This window comes from Ostrinia nubilalis, chromosome 2 (assembly GCF_963855985.1).
Source record: "Ostrinia nubilalis chromosome 2, ilOstNubi1.1, whole genome shotgun sequence".
NCBI classification, from domain to species: Eukaryota; Metazoa; Arthropoda; class Insecta; order Lepidoptera; family Crambidae; genus Ostrinia; species Ostrinia nubilalis.
In genome coordinates this window covers 10400078-10418844 of record NC_087089.1, presented here as the reverse complement: position 1 = coordinate 10418844, position 18767 = coordinate 10400078, and the positions used below count along the sequence as shown (strand labels likewise).

General features: G+C 40.9%; 1 protein-coding gene across 1 annotated transcript in view; it reads right to left on the bottom strand.

Annotated features, from left to right (window-relative positions):
- Nucleotides 1-18767, bottom strand: part of LOC135082799 (zinc finger protein 395) — a 56039-nt gene that overhangs the window by 31015 nt on the left and 6257 nt on the right. Inside the window, exons 2-3 of the mRNA XM_063977563.1 lie at nucleotides 8438-8604; nucleotides 832-959 (exon numbers count right to left, since the gene is read on the bottom strand). Coding sequence (XP_063833633.1) covers nucleotides 832-959; nucleotides 8438-8604 — 295 coding nt within the window. The remainder of the gene's footprint in view (nucleotides 1-831; nucleotides 960-8437; nucleotides 8605-18767) is intronic.

The following is an 18767-nucleotide window of genomic DNA, read 5'->3' as shown; positions in this document are numbered from 1 at the left end:
ACGATACCGTAACAAAGCCTTTGTGACCGCGGCGCAGGTAAGTAGGCTATCTTTATAAGGAGCATATAATTGTAATGTAATACCAACTATTTATCAGGCTTTCCTGGTGCTTATTACTTTACTTAGGAATTCAATGCATTAGCACTTAAATCGTTAACTTTACTAAGTTATTAATCTTGAAATTGAGAACTAAGTACGCGGTTATTATTAAAGTCAGATGTAATAAGACACTTGAGTGGCTTTTGTTACGTTTAATGCAAGATTGTAATAAAGATAGTGGTACCAACTGGTAGAGATATACTTAAGTTAAATAAGAAGGACTCATTCGGTCGGAGCTCATCACGAGAGACGTACACCAAATACCTGTCTAGACACTGTCTAGACAGACTGTCTAGACGTTTCATACATTTTGCACTAAACACAACCTGGACCAAGTGCTAAAAGTATTATTTTATATTACAAAATCCACAGTCCCAACTTCATTTGTTGCGATTACGCGAAAAGAGCTTTTTCATATACACTTTGAGTATTTATATGTGTATTTTATATAAAGGTAGTATATACGAGTATGTATTATGTAAATGGTCATCGTAAACGTATCTTTTACGTACGCTGCGTTTACGTAGCAGATCCAAGCCTATGACGCAATATCACGCCTTCACATTATATGACGGACAATAAATGTAGAGAGTTAGAATATAATAAAATATGATGTATTTTGTGTGAAATGTACCTATGTTGTGAGGGGATAGCTGAGACCAGTGTGCCAGCTATGGTGTTAAGTGACGTCACATAAAGAAGTCGTCGGTGACGTGGTGCGTGAAGACTTACTGGGCCGCGGCGAGTTTGGAGAGCAGCTCAGTGACATCAGTACGAGCGCAGCGTTGCACTCATTCATCTGTTCATCACGCTCTCCGTAGCCGAGGTCGCAGGAGCTGCTGGGACCTCTCTTGCGTGACCTGTAAAAGAAAATTCCATCAATTCACATTCCGAACACCTATACATAAAAACGTATGTAAACGCGGCCGTAATATCTTTTTCCATTAGTGACTAAAACATTCACTTCATATGAAAACGATTTCGATATCAGACATGAAGTCCGTGTCCGCAAATTACTCCAGTCGCTTACGTGCGACAATGTCTAAGCTACCGATCGATAATTCAGCGAACGGTATACCATTCCGGGAAAAATCGATAACAAAATGCAGAAGACCTGGCCGTAGTACGAGTGTATCAAATATTAAAAGTTTTGAACTTCGCTAATACATACTCTGTATTTATTTCGAATTCAAATTACCTATATACAGAGCGTCTCCGGCTATTTTACAATGAAATCAACAAGTCTAGACTGGTTTGTCGACCTTTGCACTATTAAGTTTGTGGATGGCATTGCCTAGTGTCGGGGCGGTGGCTTGAGTTGAGGGAGGGTATTGCGCAACCGGCGGCGACCCAGAAACACGTGCAGCCGCCTGCAGTCAACGCTCTCGGCCGGTCTCATCACCCCGTATCACCTTCACAAGGAGAGCCGTTCACCTCCGCTGGCGCCCGCCGCGTGTACCAGCTCGCTCTGTCCGCCTGGGTCTTGTACCTACAGACTCAGCTGACTAATTTGTCGGCGGCCTTCGTCTTGCGATCCAATATTTAATCTGTGTCAATAAGCTCAATTATGTTCCATCGACACCCTGGTACCGCTAATCTTACACATTATTTTTTATGCAAGATTGGAGTTCGGTGATAATGTACGAGCTCATGTTTGCCCTTCAAATTCATTCAGCGGAAAGGTTGAAAACGAAAATCAACCTTGACTAGATGCGGTCAAATCGCAAATGACGAGGAGCCATTCACAGCAAGCACCGTGTACTGTAAAACGTTGCAAAAACTGAGTTTTTACGCAGTTTTACACAGTTCGGCATATGATTCAATCAATGTCAGCTTGAATGGGAACACGCTAACAATGTTACGCTGCCAATGACTGCGATGACGCAGATCAACCTATACTATTCGCAAACAAACAGTTGGAAATGCAAATAATAAGACAAGTGGAAGTGTTTGAATTGATTTACCTACGTAATAATTTCGGTTCAAAAAGTGTAAACCAAATAATTCATTTACGTAGGTTGTTTATGCAGCGATAAAAATAAAATAATCATAATTATTGTCAGAATCGATTTGTCTTTAGTTATATTAAATAATAGAAAAAACCCAAACCTAATAAGTACCTACTTCGCAACGTGAATAACAAGTTTTAAAAAATTCATAGGCGGAAGCCTTGGCCACATTGCCTTGGCCCTTAAGTTCTCAAGGCTCAAGGTTTAGGAGTTCATATTGAAAAACCGTATACTGGAAACGGTTTTAAAGCCCTTTGTTAAATACATTTAAAAAAAATCTTAAATATGAAACATAACAAAATAATAAATAATACATGTGTACTTACATAAAATAACAATAATGAGTATAAACAACCTATCGCTGGCATGTAGGTATACATAAACAATAGTCTTATTAAAACATAAAGTACGTAACTAACTTCTGCACCACGTTTAACCTACCTACAACAATACTTCGCGAAAGGCGTTCAACCTATGCACCAGGCTACGAAGTACATTCACATCGCTCCAACTTTGTACAAAGGTCGATATCACATAACTTTTTCGCAGCCGAAAAAGTGACGTTCGAACTCGTAGACTACCTAGTTCAGATTTGGGGTTAAGGGTCGGAGGCTGGGATGTGTCGGCCGCCCTTGCCGGGGGCGGCCGCCCAGACCGTTGACTCGTAGAGCTACGACCGCCGGCGGTTGACGACTCTACGCACATTTCCAATCCCAGCTAGAGAACGGCACCCAGATTTCAAATCTCCCAAGAAACAACTCATTGACTTTACAAAGCTAAAGTTGTGACTTGCACTTGGGACTAGACTTTCAGTCTGAAGGCAATTAGCAAATAATTGGCCGATTTAAATTCAAGCCGTAAAAATGTTACTCATACAAATTAAATCAAAGCTCTTAAACTTATCAGTATACTCGTAAATGGCAATTAATTTTAGTGTACACTTTCTCGTCTTACAATTCTTGGAAAGGTGACATTTAGCAGAGAAATATATTTAAAGAAAACAAAGAACCTTTGTGATTGATAATTGAGTAAAGACGAAATTCGTGATGAATGATATCGTTGACCTGCCGACGCACCCTGCAAGGTGTATTCACCCGGCTCCCGGCGCGACCTTCCTTACTAAATCGTGGGCATCCAGCCTAAAATAGATTGTTGTAACATATCCAACGCAGGACATTTATCGCGCACTACGCGTTAAAATAATTCGAATGTGATGACAAGAAGTCCTGTTATGTAGTCATGCGCTCAAAAGTTAAAAATACGCATAATGTTAATTATCTTTACCAAATCGTTCAATTATCTACGTAATTTGTAATCAAATTAAAATCTAAATGAATCGCACTTACTCGTATGTAGATATTATTAAAATATTCAGAATACAAAAGTAGGTAACTGCTACCGTCAATTATCGATTCTTCACCTTTCGTAAAGGCCGTCTAGGTGTCGTAGTACAGGGGTTGTTATCGGTTACTGGCGAGACGAGGTGACATTGCTTATCCCTTAGCTACAGCCAGGAGTGCTCACCCAAAACAGATATAGAAATAGCCGTGACATAATACAACAGGCTACAAATAAGTAGACAGTTCGATAATTCGTGTGGGTTACTGATGACGATAATTTCTTGAGAGCAGTCAGGAAGTTCTCGGATTTTTGTGCTGTAAATTGTTGGCGTCGCGTCACGAAAATGCTCTGTGGGTTTGCTCGCGTTATTGACGTCAAGTCAAGACATGATGACTACACATCACGCGCACATTATTCACCGAGCGTGCGTCGTGAAAGCGTACACATTGCAAGTGCGTAGGTGAGTGAAGCTTTGATACATTTAGCCACGGTCACCGGCCGGCGACAGTTGTGCACACAGCGGCTCAGGCGCCGGTGCTGCACGCTCTAGCATTGACGACGACCTTGCTGTGGCTCGCCTGTGCTCGCTGCCGCTACATCGATTCGATAATAATATCTACTACGATAAAAAACGAAAACAAAACACGACACGATCTTTAGTTTATCAATCCTGATATTTAAATATTTTAATGTGTTTATATTAGCATGCATTTTTATGACATCATTATTATTTATGTAGAGATACGACTCTACAACTTTATATTTAGTTGCGGCACAGTGCGTAATGCCTAGTATCTTCAAACAATGGTTTCTTTTGTTATAATAGCGGTAGCAACCATTTTGCTCGAACAAATATGTATTAAAAAACAAAATAACAGCCTTCAATAAAATGATTTCTTTTACCAATCACGTAACATTCCTTTCCCGGATATCTTTCTCACCGGACAAGACTTCAATATCGAGATGTTAATGATAATTTATAATATCAATCGTAAGACTGTATCCGTTTGAGTGCAAATTGCTTGTACGATGAAATTCGGCGAGCTCGAAAGCGACGGGTTTTTTGCAAGCGTTGATGTAGGTCGGGGCGCAATTTTTAGTGCTGTAAAAACAAGGTCCGATGTGATCGAGCTAACTATACAGTCCCCCGCCCGGCTCCGCGGTGAGGTCATCGCTGAACTTGGCTCGCTGCTCTGCCGGCCCAGCACTTATGATAGCTGATCTTCACGCGTACCTACCGCCATTTTTGGTAGCAGAACAGAAACAATGTAGCGCCTTAATTGTCCCACCCAGCCGATCATTCCGATCATCGCCCTCAAGCTCAGCTTATAGGATTGAAATAAATTATTCATAATGACATTGAATCCGACGCTGACAAATACAGGCGCGTTATGTCAAGCCACGTAACGCATTGAACTTGAGCATTTGTTTAAAAACAATAACGAGTTACGTTTGACTGTTGTCCGGTCAAAATGGAGGTCACCTTCGGCAGCCGTAGCTTGGCAACATTAGTACTTGTCATGTTTCAAACCGCTTCCACCGAGCGAGCTACAATCAGGCGGCTATTAGCGCCGAGCACGGTCTCTTTATCCTAACTGCTTCCAAGAAACTTGCGTGGTTTTTGTACCTTGTCCGGTGGAATAACCTGCGGGTCGATTGAAGGAAAGTCAAATATGAGTAATCGTACCCAGTATCGAAAATTACCGGGATCGTAACAATTATATGTTAATGAGCATCCCTTTGTGCGCGTCTGGCTTTTGTTACTTTCTTTAAGTTTCTCGATGATGAGTGGATATCAGCTTGAATTGATTACATTACATTAGCAAAAGTTTTGTTATTTATTTTACTTTCGTCTAACTTCCTATTAGGCGTTGGAAGATCTCTTCAAGAACCTTCCGTCTAATTTTGGCGTTCCTAGAAATTTAGATTGGCTATAAATGACCAAAGATTGTGTAGTATCATGTAAATGAGTACATGTACATTGTACATAGAAAATCCTTGAAGTGCCTTGAAAAATGGAACCTGCATTGTTTGCATAATACATATTGAATACAAATTATTGCTGTAACACTTTCTCTAGACGAAGGCGGCATACCAGCACCTGCCAAATGAGATAACGGGCCACAACACCAACGAAAGCAAACGTAGGTATACCCACGAGAAAGTGTGGCCCCACCACCGCTGCGCGCGCCTTCTCTTTGCATGTTACGCAAACGCTTGCGGAATTTGCGCCGGCGCAACTTACAGGCTCATAGGAAAAGCTAACTGATGTCCTTTTATTTTCGTAGTTGATTCTGACAACAAAACAAAGTTAACATGCTAACAAGATCGTAAAGTTTAGTAAGCTCGTTTTAACATTGCTTTAAAGATTGAACTGAGAAGCTTTATCAAACATTGCACTATAATAAACGGCATTGAGGAGTCCGTAGCGACAAGGCGAGGCAAATCAACGTTTGCTCGACAGCGAAGACTTTTCGACTTACAACATCTGAATGCGGGCCACGTTGCGACCTACTGTACTTAGGATACAATCTGCCAGCTACAAGTACTGCCACACGTCAATATCTAGACACACCTATCAGACCAGGCAGCGCGGCAGCGCCTCACCAAATACGTATCAAGGTACGCAAATTATTTGACGCGCGTCCTCAGTGACACGCTCTTCAAGATTCATGTGATAGAAACGAAAGTCAAAGTCATTAGCAAGTATAAATTCATTACATTGATTATTTTGGTCTCGCTTCATGGCGTCGGCACATTGTTCGATATCACTTTAGCTAGTGTGTGTGGCATTCCATTTTGAAACTAGGTCACTGTGTCAGGTGGTGCCCGCGCCAAGTATCAGTTGTAAGCGTGGCATTTTGAATTTGGTTGATTTATTTTTTGTTGACGACATTTTAGAAACGAAAAGCTTATAATATCTCAGCTACAGCATTGTTCGCACATGTAGCTGTTCTTAGTTTTTCATGTCTCACAAAGTGCAGACTTATTTCTTTACTTCTCTTGCAAGAAGTTGCAAGTCCATCGAGTCAAAAGAAAACGATTGTTGGCAAACTTTCACTTCGACGTGGTCCGGTCCCGTGATTGCGAAATTTGTTCCAATCACGAATAGAATTTCAATCTTATCTATGATACAATTGCAACAATTTATATCAATGACTTACTACTATCCGATCAATCACAGAATGTCGGTTGTCTCTGTATTTCTAATAAATCAGATAATGTCGTCAATGCCTTCACTGAACTACTCGGAGAAAAACAGGTTTTTAACTTGGCTCTGCCTTAAATATCAACAACTGGCTTTTAAGATTACTCATAATAATAATAATTTCATGCCGGCTTTTCTGATTTTCCGTATCCGTCTTTTCATGTCATGATGAAGGTCAGTTCCCAAAAGGATATTCCATAGGTCGAGATCATGTCATGCAGTGTCATATGTACTTTATGTTACAAACATGTTCAACAGTTGATTGTGTAACTTAGAGACCCAGAGCCGCTTTTGTTTCCATTTCCACAATAATTCTGACATTCAAATTACCTATTGAGCTTTACAATGAGCTGTTAATTCTCACAAGAATAACGGTGAGTAGTTGGTAGAGATAAATCGTTTGTGGCGATTTGAGCGCAGATTACCCTCTCGCGTCGGTTTCGGCTGGTGTTGTGAAATTTGGACCGCTGAGGTCTCGCCTCTCACCGCGATCATGATGAAAAGTGAAACTGCGCGTCGACGAGCGTCACGTCGCGCAGCCATTTGATGCCGTTTGTTCCGGTTCTATTCCAATGCATTATACAGTTCTCCCGCTGACCCCAACAAAACTTTTAAGAAAGCGTTTGTGCACAGGTAATTCAAATTCACGCGTCCACGGCGGCTTATTAGACGTTATCTTTCGCTGGATTTATGGTCGTAATAGAGTTTATGTAATCTGCTGGAATTTTTTAATCGTTCTCACAATGTTGCATTATCTGTCCCTGTGTGCGTACAGGGGAGCGCGGGGGCCGCGGGCGGCGGGATCCGGCCGCAGAATGTAGGCAAGTGTGACAAGGACACGCCTGTACTCCGCGCTAACACTTCCATCCAGTTTCTAACGTGCTCGGTGCGCATTTCGCAACGGCCCGCGCCCGCGCCAGCCCCACTTCACTTCGCCGATGCACGCTTCACGAGCGACACCTAGACCTGCAAGGCAACCCACCGCTGTATACACTCGCACACAACAATAACCCAAACTAACTTCATTCGAAAGTGTCATGCAAAACGAAAAAAGTGAGATTTCCGTCTCGGTCGAAATTGTAATGAGATTTTTCAGCACATCGTGACTTTTTGACTTTCGGCGCTGTACATTCTTTGGAAAGGTTTCATGTAATCTTATTTTATACTTACGGCCTTAGTGAAGTCATTTTCTACTGTAATTGATCACTTTCTTATCATTTTCATCTACATTTAAGTCAAGTTGAGCGCTAATCGGTTATAGTGAGCCGTGTAGAGCAGCTAAACTGCGGGTATTAGAAAAGTGGTGGCCTTCCTTGCCTTCGGCGCGAGGCGAGCTTGCTTCAAGGCGAAACAGCATCGATATTTGTTAATACAGACCCGTAATATGCAGATTTACGGCTCTGTAGATAGAGTCGTGACTGTGTTGCCCCTCATTCTTAAGACGGTATTGCTTTGCTTATTTCGTAAGCGACTGCTGATGTTCCGGCGAACTGAATACGATTGTAGCGATGCAAAGTCCCAATGCAATCAAATTTACGTTATTATACCGCTATAATTTTTGATATTTATACCAATGTTTTAACAATGACTTCCCAAAAATGTTTTGGATTTGGTTAACATTACTGGTATTGCAAAATATGGGTACTAACATTACAGTAGAGCTACTTAGGAGAATACTTCAGCACATTTCAGTCCATTCCTAATCTAGAAGAGCTGGCTGGTCGCGTCCCTGCACGTAGCTAAAGCAGCAGATACTGGTCTTTTCACCTTTCTTACTTACCCTTGCATGGGATGTGTCGGCACCTCGATGGTGGCGGAGACACGGCGGCGGTCGCCGGCCATGTCGGCGAGCCGGGCGAAGTCGGTGTCCACGTCGGCCAAGCGCGCCGACTTACGCGACTCCAGCAGCCTGATCTCATCTAGCCTCTTTTTCAGCTCTATTGGCGCCTGAGGACAAAAGAAAAGGAATTTCAGACATTGAAGAAAAAAAAAAAAGATTTTTTATAGGACTACGAAAACTTGAAATTAATATAGAGTTGCCGAAACCTCATTGGGTTTTACCACCTCAAATACAGCAATAGAATAAATGGTATCTTAGGTATGATAATATCACAGTTTATCAGAAAATCGTGCTTTGAATAGTTTCTGGGAAGAATCCATTGTAATATGAGGTCATGAACAACATGGCCGCTAGCTGCGCAGCGTTCACGAAAGTGTAATTTGTGACTGATTAATAGTCAAACTGGTTCGTGTCAAATTAATTAGACCATACAAAATGTTGCATAGTTACAGCACGGTACGTAAGAGATATAACATTGCATGCATGCACCAGTAAGTGGGTGTGAGCACGAGATCAATATGGCGACCTTCGCGGCCCGCTGGGTGGCGTGACGTCACCGCCGGCTTGCAACTGGGCTGAGATGAGTTTCTATGTCATAAGCTCCGCATTTATGACGACATTGTGCACTTATTCAGCCGTGGAATATGTCAGGCAATTTCATACAAATACAGATTAATTAAAACTGGAACGTTCTTGTAAACAGTCGTCGAAATTTTGATTACCTTGCGGCTAAGATTAGCAAAACCTGCAATTACCACTCATTATGAAACTGCGTTTTCCAACCTTCAATTCAGGATAACACCTGTCGGTAAGCTTATTTGCAACTCCTAATGTATGGACTAATACGACATGCTAGCCGCATAATAAATTCTCATATGACCGTGGAAACTCAATCAAACGCAGGCCCACATGATTCAGATCAGGAAATATCTCGCTGTATGTGCGGTTATGTAGAGGTGAACTGGTCCATATCTCCAACTGTGCACTTAATGTGTTGCTCGGCGAATGTTTATTGCGTTTGCACGTGTAAAATGACATTGCATTTCCGCATAACGCCTATAACGTAAAGGTCAACTTTTCTATCTAAGTGTACAGGCTGGACTGCGTCATACTTCACTATAAAGGCGGGTACAACAATAAAACTTACACGTGCAAACTCAATTGTAAAGTCGGTAAATATTTTAGCTCAGAAACCTTTATATTAAGCTGAAGGCCATACTTTAAAAGCCTTGTTTAACAGAAAATTTACGAGTTGTTCACTCATTAATATTAACGCTCAATGTTTAAAGTAGTGTGGTATATGGTAGTAGACGGCTCTCAGTAAAATCACTGTCACTTTCGGCTCGGTTGACGTCATTACTTGTCATGTAATGCCACTGGGTTACTTGGCTGTACACAATGTTAACTCTGAGGTACGGGAAGTAACACCTACAAAAATAAAATTATCATGACGATATCGGCTTCTCCGTGCATGGAAATACACGACCGGTTTTTGTACGTATATATTATTGTAAGTCACGCATTTATTATGTCTTTGTATTAGATAAGCGATTAAACAATCGTAATACTTTATTAAATAGCGATAAAATTAACGTAAATTGACGACAAACGCATTTAGCCTCGTTAAGTAAATGGTTGCGATGACCTATTCCAGAAAACGTTAACCTGAATGCGCCGAGCTAGTTTTGTTAACTTATGTGCGTATTTGTTTAAAGTACATAATGCTAGTTTGGGTATTTCCAGTCATTTGAACAAATCAGAACAATCATTTTGAAATTACCAAGTGCCAAATGCATAACTCAAAGTAATCCTTGGAACTCGTTTTCAAAATTGTGTTACGAAATTACACTTAAAATATTCCTTTCACTTTAAAACCTCACGCTCATTGAATTTCATCTCGCTCGTTACATTTCCATACATGGCAATGACTAATATGATGGACAGAGATTTGTATATTTGACTGTTAATAACGATTTTCATCAATATGCATTAAACCGCCTCGTTAGTGCGAGTATTAAATCGTTTTGAAGCATCATCAAAATTAATGGTGCTGGCATAAATTGAGGAGGCGTTCACGCACGAACTTCTGGTTCTACCAGCGATATATTGTTGCAAGTATTTATTGCGTGTAATGCTAAATGGCTAAGCCGGGTGCGCCCGCGCCGGCGAGCGCTGATCACATCATACTTTCACTTTTAAGCGATTTCGTGTGAGTGTGCTTCTACACCAAGACCCCGTACCGGAACAATGAAAGTTGTTTTATTGACTACCTACCTCGAAATTAACTCAAGAAAACAAGCAACAAACGACTTAGAGGCAGCTACATCAGACAAACTATATAGTTTTAATTTAATAGACCACTCACCACATAGCTTACTGTATTTTTACAATTTCCAGCTGAAATTGTGTTTGGTTTGTTACAAAATTTATCTGGAACGGTATATTAGATTTCTGGCGTTCATGTAAAGCAAACAACCGGTAACAAATATTGAAATTCTTTATATTTGTTATTAGTATTAATTGTTTTATGTTTGAACTAGTTTTTGTTGTAATTAATTGTCAAAACTAGATATAATAACGTAATCGGACAATTAGCTTATAATTATTACGTCTTGAAAAATGTGGATAGTTATTATATTTTTATTATTGACTTGATGGATTCTCTTGTTGGTTTCTTTTGGCAGAAGCCTGTTTCGGGCAAAAACATCAGCGGCGATATAAAAAGTGATAACGAGAGCAATTTGTCTGACATCGGTTCCTCTATCAGTCGTCACTATCGCCTGCTGAGCTGGCGTTATGTAAAAAGTGTCAACTATTGCACAATGGCTTTATCCAATGGCGAAACTACGCAGCTACGTCGTGAAAGCCACCGAGTGACTTCGGCATGGTAACACTGCACGTTAGAATGGTATTAGTTCATTAAGGCACAGACTTGTTGTTATGACGAGTTTGTGTATAACCCGTTATTAAGTAGTTGGTGACAATGATACTGACATTATTTCATCTGCCCTACATTTCATTCAAGATCAAAATGTGCTCAGTCGAAGAGGTTTATGCTCTTTAGTGAAATTGCTTAGGTTTCGTATATTAAAGTCCTAAGTGTACAAAAGATTTTAAAAAGACCAAAAGTGTAGAGAGTAATAAGCGCATTGTAACATTTGGTTTCTTTTTTTTTGTGGACTGTGAATACACTTTCACTAAGACACCTTAGAAGTAGAAAGGCGAAAAAAAATTGGATCTTTTCAATTGATAGTCTGTGATTCAATCAAGTTGGTTGAAAATCTATATTTTAATTTATTGAATGTCCATCTCTCTCTCAGATTGTAATAATGCAACAATCATTCTGTGTTTTGTAAGAAGTCGTTAAATTATCATTAAGAAAAATAGATATCGGACACTTCATTAAGAACATTAAATGAAACAGAAAAGGTAATTGATTTAAAACGCTCTACCAAAAATTCTACGGACTAACTTTATAGATAGATACACAATCTAAAAAGGGAGTTACTTGTTAATGTGATTAGGTTAATATAAAATATTGTTTCAAGTTTAGTAAGTTCAAGGCAAAGAGTTAGAAATAATAACGAGCGCACACAAGGGCCGGGCGCCGGCACCCGGTTGCGAAAGCCGGCCCGCTCTACTGCGCATCGATGTTGCCGCTGCCTGCGCAGAACGGATTATCCATGCCTGTAACGTTTCTGTCGAAACTGCACTGTTATAAAGTGCTTTTATTAATACAATAAAGCAATTTTAAACCAATTAGCCACTATGATTGACACGATACTCTATTAAAATGCCATACTCTCCTGCGTAGCAAATTTCTTGGATTGCTCCAATATTCGCACGATTCGATAAGCAGTTTTGACACACGCATAGTTTGCGGCGAAAGTCGATGCAGTTATCAAACAAGTGGCATTGACTGCATCGGCGTGTCATTGGCTGTAGGCGGCCGGCGCGCGCCTCGCGGGTGCGTGACGGCAAAATGCCGGCCGGCCGGCTTCAGCTAGTTTCTACCTACACCCCGTCGACGCTCAAACCCGACTATCAGTCTTAGCTCCCCAACAATAAGAATCAAAACCATTTTGCAACAGCGTTACGCACCATATGTAACAAATGATCCGGGATCATCGTTAATGCTAGTTGCGTTGCGACTCGCGTAGAAAAACTTCTTTCTAGCCAGTCACTTTTATCTTAATTTAACCAATTGCCTGTTTTTTCTCCATTTTCATCTGGCCATATTTTTTTTGTAATGTGAAAAAGCGACTGTGAATTCAGATGTGACATTTTAAATTTTAACCTCGTTCGGTGAGGACAAGGGTTGACAGTTGACAGCTTGATAAAAAATTCAAAAATGTATCCAGTCAGTAAACGATGCTCATTCAGGGATTGTTCGTTGTTAGGTATAAATATTTTACGACTATCGAATATAGGTACAGGCATGACGTTTCTTCGTTGCAGGACAATGCACGCTACACGTTGGGGTGGGGAAAACAATAGATTACTTCGGCAGCGTCGACCGATAAAACTAAGGCTTTGAATGCATCGTGATTCATAAGCAAAAGATCTGGAATATCATTTGTCTGTGTAACAAAGTGCATTAGTTGCTTATCAATTCTAATCTTTAAGATGCCATCAGTGGGGTCGAAGAGACTAAAATATCGAACGGAAATTCTGGGTGATAGATAGACAGCGATTATACTCTTATTTGATATTCAGTGAGGCTGCAGCCCGAGTCACGTAGATACGCATGCATAAGCAATTCCAATAAAATAAAGTAATAGGCCAATAGCTACGGACACAAGAGCTCACAATGGGCGCGTTGTGAGCCCCTTCTGTGCGTTGCACGTTATTACTCAACCCAAACTATAAACATTAGAAATTGGAACCCCGAAAATGCGTCTTAGCCTTAAAATTTCTTTCATATAACGCTGTCGTTGTGTTAATAAGTTACCAATGTTACCACGTACCTTTGAAAGTGTTTCGGATGCAGTTGTCCGAGAACACGTTCTAGCGCTACGTAAACACAAAACGGTAGAAAATGTTGCGTGGGTAGACCTGAAATCCGCTTGGCATTAGCGACTCTACGCACGTAGGTAAGATAAATAAAGCACGCCCCTACATTGCCTGAGCTACTTGACATTTAAATGTCCCTCTATTCTTAAAATACTTTTGACTGGTAATCGGTTTCAAGATCTATTGGTTAAAGTTCGGGACAAATGAAGATCCAATGTCAATTGACGACAAAGGGGTAGAGCAATGAACTATGTAGAGCAAATGTAAACGCCCGATAGCTTATATATTTTTGTAATAATCAAGAGGTATTGTTGAACTAATAAGTCATGAATGAAACAAGAATGTAAAACAACGTTGCATATCTGCATTGCACTGTAGAGTGTAGAGTACTTTCTCAACAGGTGTCTAGGTTTCATCACCATGTGAGAATTCTACGATAAATAAATTATGCATTGGCAACATTAACAAAACTGAATGGTTACGTAGTAGGCGTCTCTATTAATGTTCTTGGTAATCGTATGAATCGTAAATCTGGTATTGTTGAAGTAAAATGTTATTAATTGTTATTGCAATATGTTAATCTGATTAACCAAGGTTATGGTTGTTCAATAAATCAATCTCGATTTGACCCAGTTTAGAACTGATAATTTCGTAATAGCGGAAGCGCTAATGTCTACATTACGCAGATTTCAAGACCAATCAAGTCTTGCAAACATTCGCGCTGTGGTTTTTAATGAAGCGTAATTGACAAGTCACGTTGTGCACATACATATTGATCGGCGTTGAATTAGGCATTCCGATCGGATGTGTACGGTTAGGCCGGGCAACCAATCGGCACAGCCTTGTACGATTTGCGAATACAAACCCCGAGTAGCGTGGCGGATGCGGTGGAAGCAGAGCAACCACGCAACGCGCCGGCGGCGTCGGCACCGCTGCAAGCCAACCTTGCCCCAAAAATCCGTGACCCACATTTCAAACGTCAAAATGCAGTCAGCGTTTTTATTACAGTAATTCTCCTTGAAAACCATTTCATTTACTGTTAACCAGCACATAATTTGAACAAAAAATGACCTCTTAAGTAACGTGATATTTCTAAAGCGTTTCGTCCAGACGCATTCGATTTGTTGCACAAGTGTGGAAACAATGGATTTACCATTGCAATGATTCATCGATATTTCCCATTATTCTGCACGCAGAGTTATTGGAAACTGAAACGGGTCCATTGGGTCAGCGTCATCGATTGCACAGGACGAGCCGGCGGCCTAGTTGGCGCCGGGGCCGCAGGTCGCAGTCCTAGCATCGGGCGGCCTGTATTTGCAGCCCGGCTAACCTACATGCTCTGTTTCTGATTATCTGTTCACCAACTGCAAAGTACTAGCTGTCCTATTTACGCAATGCTTAACCGTGACATGCAATCGTTTTCATTGCCATTATGTCATCTGTCTTTATTTCCTTAAACAATGGATTCAAACGTGATGCAATGCAGTTACCTACTCATTGCGATTAGTCGATTCTAAGCAGATAATATGATCCACTAAAGTATGGTATTTGTACCTACTTTTCTTATGATAAATGTTGTAAGAAATCTATTTAAAAGTACAATAAAGCCAATCGACTATGTAGGTCAACGTCAATCGGCGTCAGGAAACTGATATTGCGTAGCACTGACAATGATGCAAGACGTGTGTACGCTAATATTTTATCTATGGCTCGCTCCAGATAGTGGGTGTTCAGAGGTTTTAATCAGAGCTGTGACGTCACAGACCGTTCAGAGCGAAATTATTCTCCAAGCGACGTCATAGTGCGTTGGCGAGAGCTATTCGTGTAGGCGCGTCGCGGCGATGACGTCACGGGTAAAAAGCTACCTCGTCCCGCGCCATGGAGGGCGCGTGTGGGCGGCGCGTATCATGGGTAGTCGGCTTACACGTAAATAAAATCATGCCGGCGTCCGTCTTACGTAATTGAACGTGAAATCTGCACAAGGACGCGTACTCGGTGTTTCGACACTGCAACAGCCGTGATGCCATAATCGCATCGTTTACGTGCGACGCTTAGAAAAGTGAGCGTTTCACCTTGAGATGCCTGTAAGCATAGTCCCTCTCTATTCTTAGATATCGAAATAGCGGTGAATATATTTGAGGGGGCGAGTGGCGAGCACGCAGGCGTCGTGACCCAGCCTGACCCAAAAACAGAGTCCGACCTACCGCGCCCCGAGTACCAGTTGATAACGGATACGGGAACCTGTTCACTCATATAGCGCTACGACATACGCATTGCCAATACCACCGTTACTCAGCTGACCCGAAGACGCTCTACGAGCTTTCCAATCATTTAGTTAGCTGCAGGCCCATCTATCCTTGGATCCTAAGCTCAGTTATATTGTATTCATAAAAGGCAGAATAATGATTATCAGGTCCGGTTTCTGAATTAGGAATTACACTCGAGCCTGCTCAACTTCTAGTCAAGGATGAATTTAATATGAAAAGTTCATACTTGATTGGAAGATGAGCACTCTCAAGTCAAAAATCTCAATTCAGAAACCGGGCCTAAGACTTGCAAATAATATTGGGGTAGGTAGGTATACCTACATACAGATCGTATGTACTCGTAAATGAAGTTTTGAATATGCTTCTCGAAAGAAATCAAAATCTAAGAATTGTTAGTTTTTGTTACGAACGCTGATTCAAGGAAATTGATATTTACAAGAAGTAAAACTTATGGCCTTAATTCGCGTGATACAAGCTGTTTAGCGAATTATGATACAAGGAAAACGCAAGTGGAGGTCGAGTTTCGAATACGGGCTGTGCGTCGCTGGTTCAATATCAGCAATTCTGGGTCAGTGGGTCACCGTGCCGGAGAGGCCCGCGGCCCGCGCCCCGCCACTGCAATTAAACAACTCTTCACTCGCATAAAAACATCCCGACACATTAGCCGCGTGACGCAGCAGCCGTACCAACACCAACACATGACGCTGAGAACGACCCTCGACTATTTGACCCTACCAACCAAATCTGCATAGCGCCCATGGTCGTGTCAGCACGACTACCGACAAACAACCTTCGCTGTCTTAAAACCGAGAACACGTACTGACGTTCCATTGTTTTTCTACTATCTATACTTCTAACCCATGTTTAATTGACCCCGCACGCTCCGATTGGGAAGGATGCGAGCGCTGTCGTAACTGTTGTAATTTGTGACATTCGCCCACGTGGTAACGGTTGTGGTGTATTACTGTTAGCTCGAGCCCGAAAACGAGTAATTTCGTTCGCTGAGTCAGGCCGCGACGCCGTGCGTGACGCGAAACGCCTCGGACCAGTTATCCGGTTACAACCTCAACTCCCGATTAGGATTCAGCCTTATTCGACAAAACTTTCAAATAAGTACGCCACTTGAAATCACAATTGAGATTCACTTCGTTTGCCAGTTGCTAGATAAGAGTGCACGTATCGTGTAACTATTCCAAGGCGATAGCAATGAGGTCACCCACAAAGGGCCGACCTTGCCTTCGCTGGTAGCTGGTGGGAGGACCATTACTAGGTGCTCGACGAAATATATCAAGGTCTTAGAGATTCACGTTTTATTAATAGTTTATTTTGAGAGGAAGTATTTTTGTTTTGGTCTAATTTAAGTTTCTTGGTTGACAACAATGATTCATGAGATGATAATTATGGTTTTCACTGGTTTTCATGGTGAGAAACTTCTACATCTCAGTGTAGAGAGTAGTTTTATTGTATAATGCTTGTAAGTAGACCGCTGGGAATGGGATCAAGGATCTGACTTTGTAATATGAGAATTATTGCACTGGGAGCAAAGAGCAAGAGTAAAATTAAAATAAAAAGCAGAAAAGCACGTCACGTAAATATGAAATTAGCACACAGACGATATAAATCGCAGTATGAAAATTCTCGAGCGTTTTTTGTCTTCATTAAATGGTCAATCATCCTACTCGAGGCAAATTGGGTCGCATACATTGTACTATTTATGTGACCACACACAACCGTAGCCGATAAGACTATTTAAAACTTCGTTGTAATTAATTACGTGTGAATTTTATGTGAATTCCTTTTAATTTTTAATTAGCGAGTCAATTTAAACTACATAATTACGGAAACTTCAACAACTTGTACCCAAGCCTCGTTTACTGCATTGAACGGGGAATTTTATGTCTGTAATTTGTTATATTGTAAAACATTGGTATACGTTAAGTTTATTAATGATTACATGCATTATATTATACATTATACGAGTAAATAGCTTGAGAATTTTTTCACAAATACTTGGCCGCAGTGAGGGCAACCTAATCATGGTACCGTTACGAAATTTTTGGAAGCGTCGCGCCGGTGACGCAGAATGCAAAACATTTTTTGTTTGTAGGCTTTACTTTGTTTATGAAGATTTAAAAAGACGCTCTTGAAAGAATCGAATACATTATTTGAACAATAAACTTTTAATTACTCTTTAAAATTATACTTGTGAACGTGTTATTATTATATTTATGATCAACAATACAATATCAGTTACTTTATTTCATCATACTTTTGATTAAAATTTTCAAATCAGTGTCCATCTTTAAATGATGCAACAAAAGCTTGTTTGCATCAACGTTTGAGATGATGCAACAATGGGGCAGGGGCGCGGGCGCAGCGCTCGAGCCGTGGCTGCGCAGGCGGCGTTTTCTCTTCCCATGGTTTTCTTCACCAATAGCCGATGCTCGCCGGTTCCGTTAACACATTCACACACTATGGCAAAAAAAACTCACGTAAAGCTAGAAATTATCGAGGGAGAAACTTGTAAATTGTATCGGATCCGGCGGCACACTTGCAGTGTTGTAGCGGCATATAGTGCGTGAGATACACTTAAGTTTATTATTAGCCGTTCATGGCAAAGTTAAATAGGGAAACATTCTTCGAATAAAAATGAATTTACTGCTACATGCAAGATACATTATAATAATGTAGAGTTCCTATTGTTTTTCCGGACAGGTTGCGTTGCGTAGTCGGATTTATAGCTGGTTCGTGATTTTGGATGCAATTACGGTTATTATGTTATTCCATTTGGCTAATTATGAAACCAATTTGTCGCTTTTGGAAGCAACATGAGCTACGCAGAGTACAATAAGTGAAATTCGCGCCAAGCACGCGATGCTCCACGCAAGGCTAGTCGCCATGAGCGTAAGTGTCTTTCGCTCTATCGAAAAAAAACTCAACTGGACTGGAAAATCTGGAAAACGCATCTATAATTTACTTTTAAGTCGTAA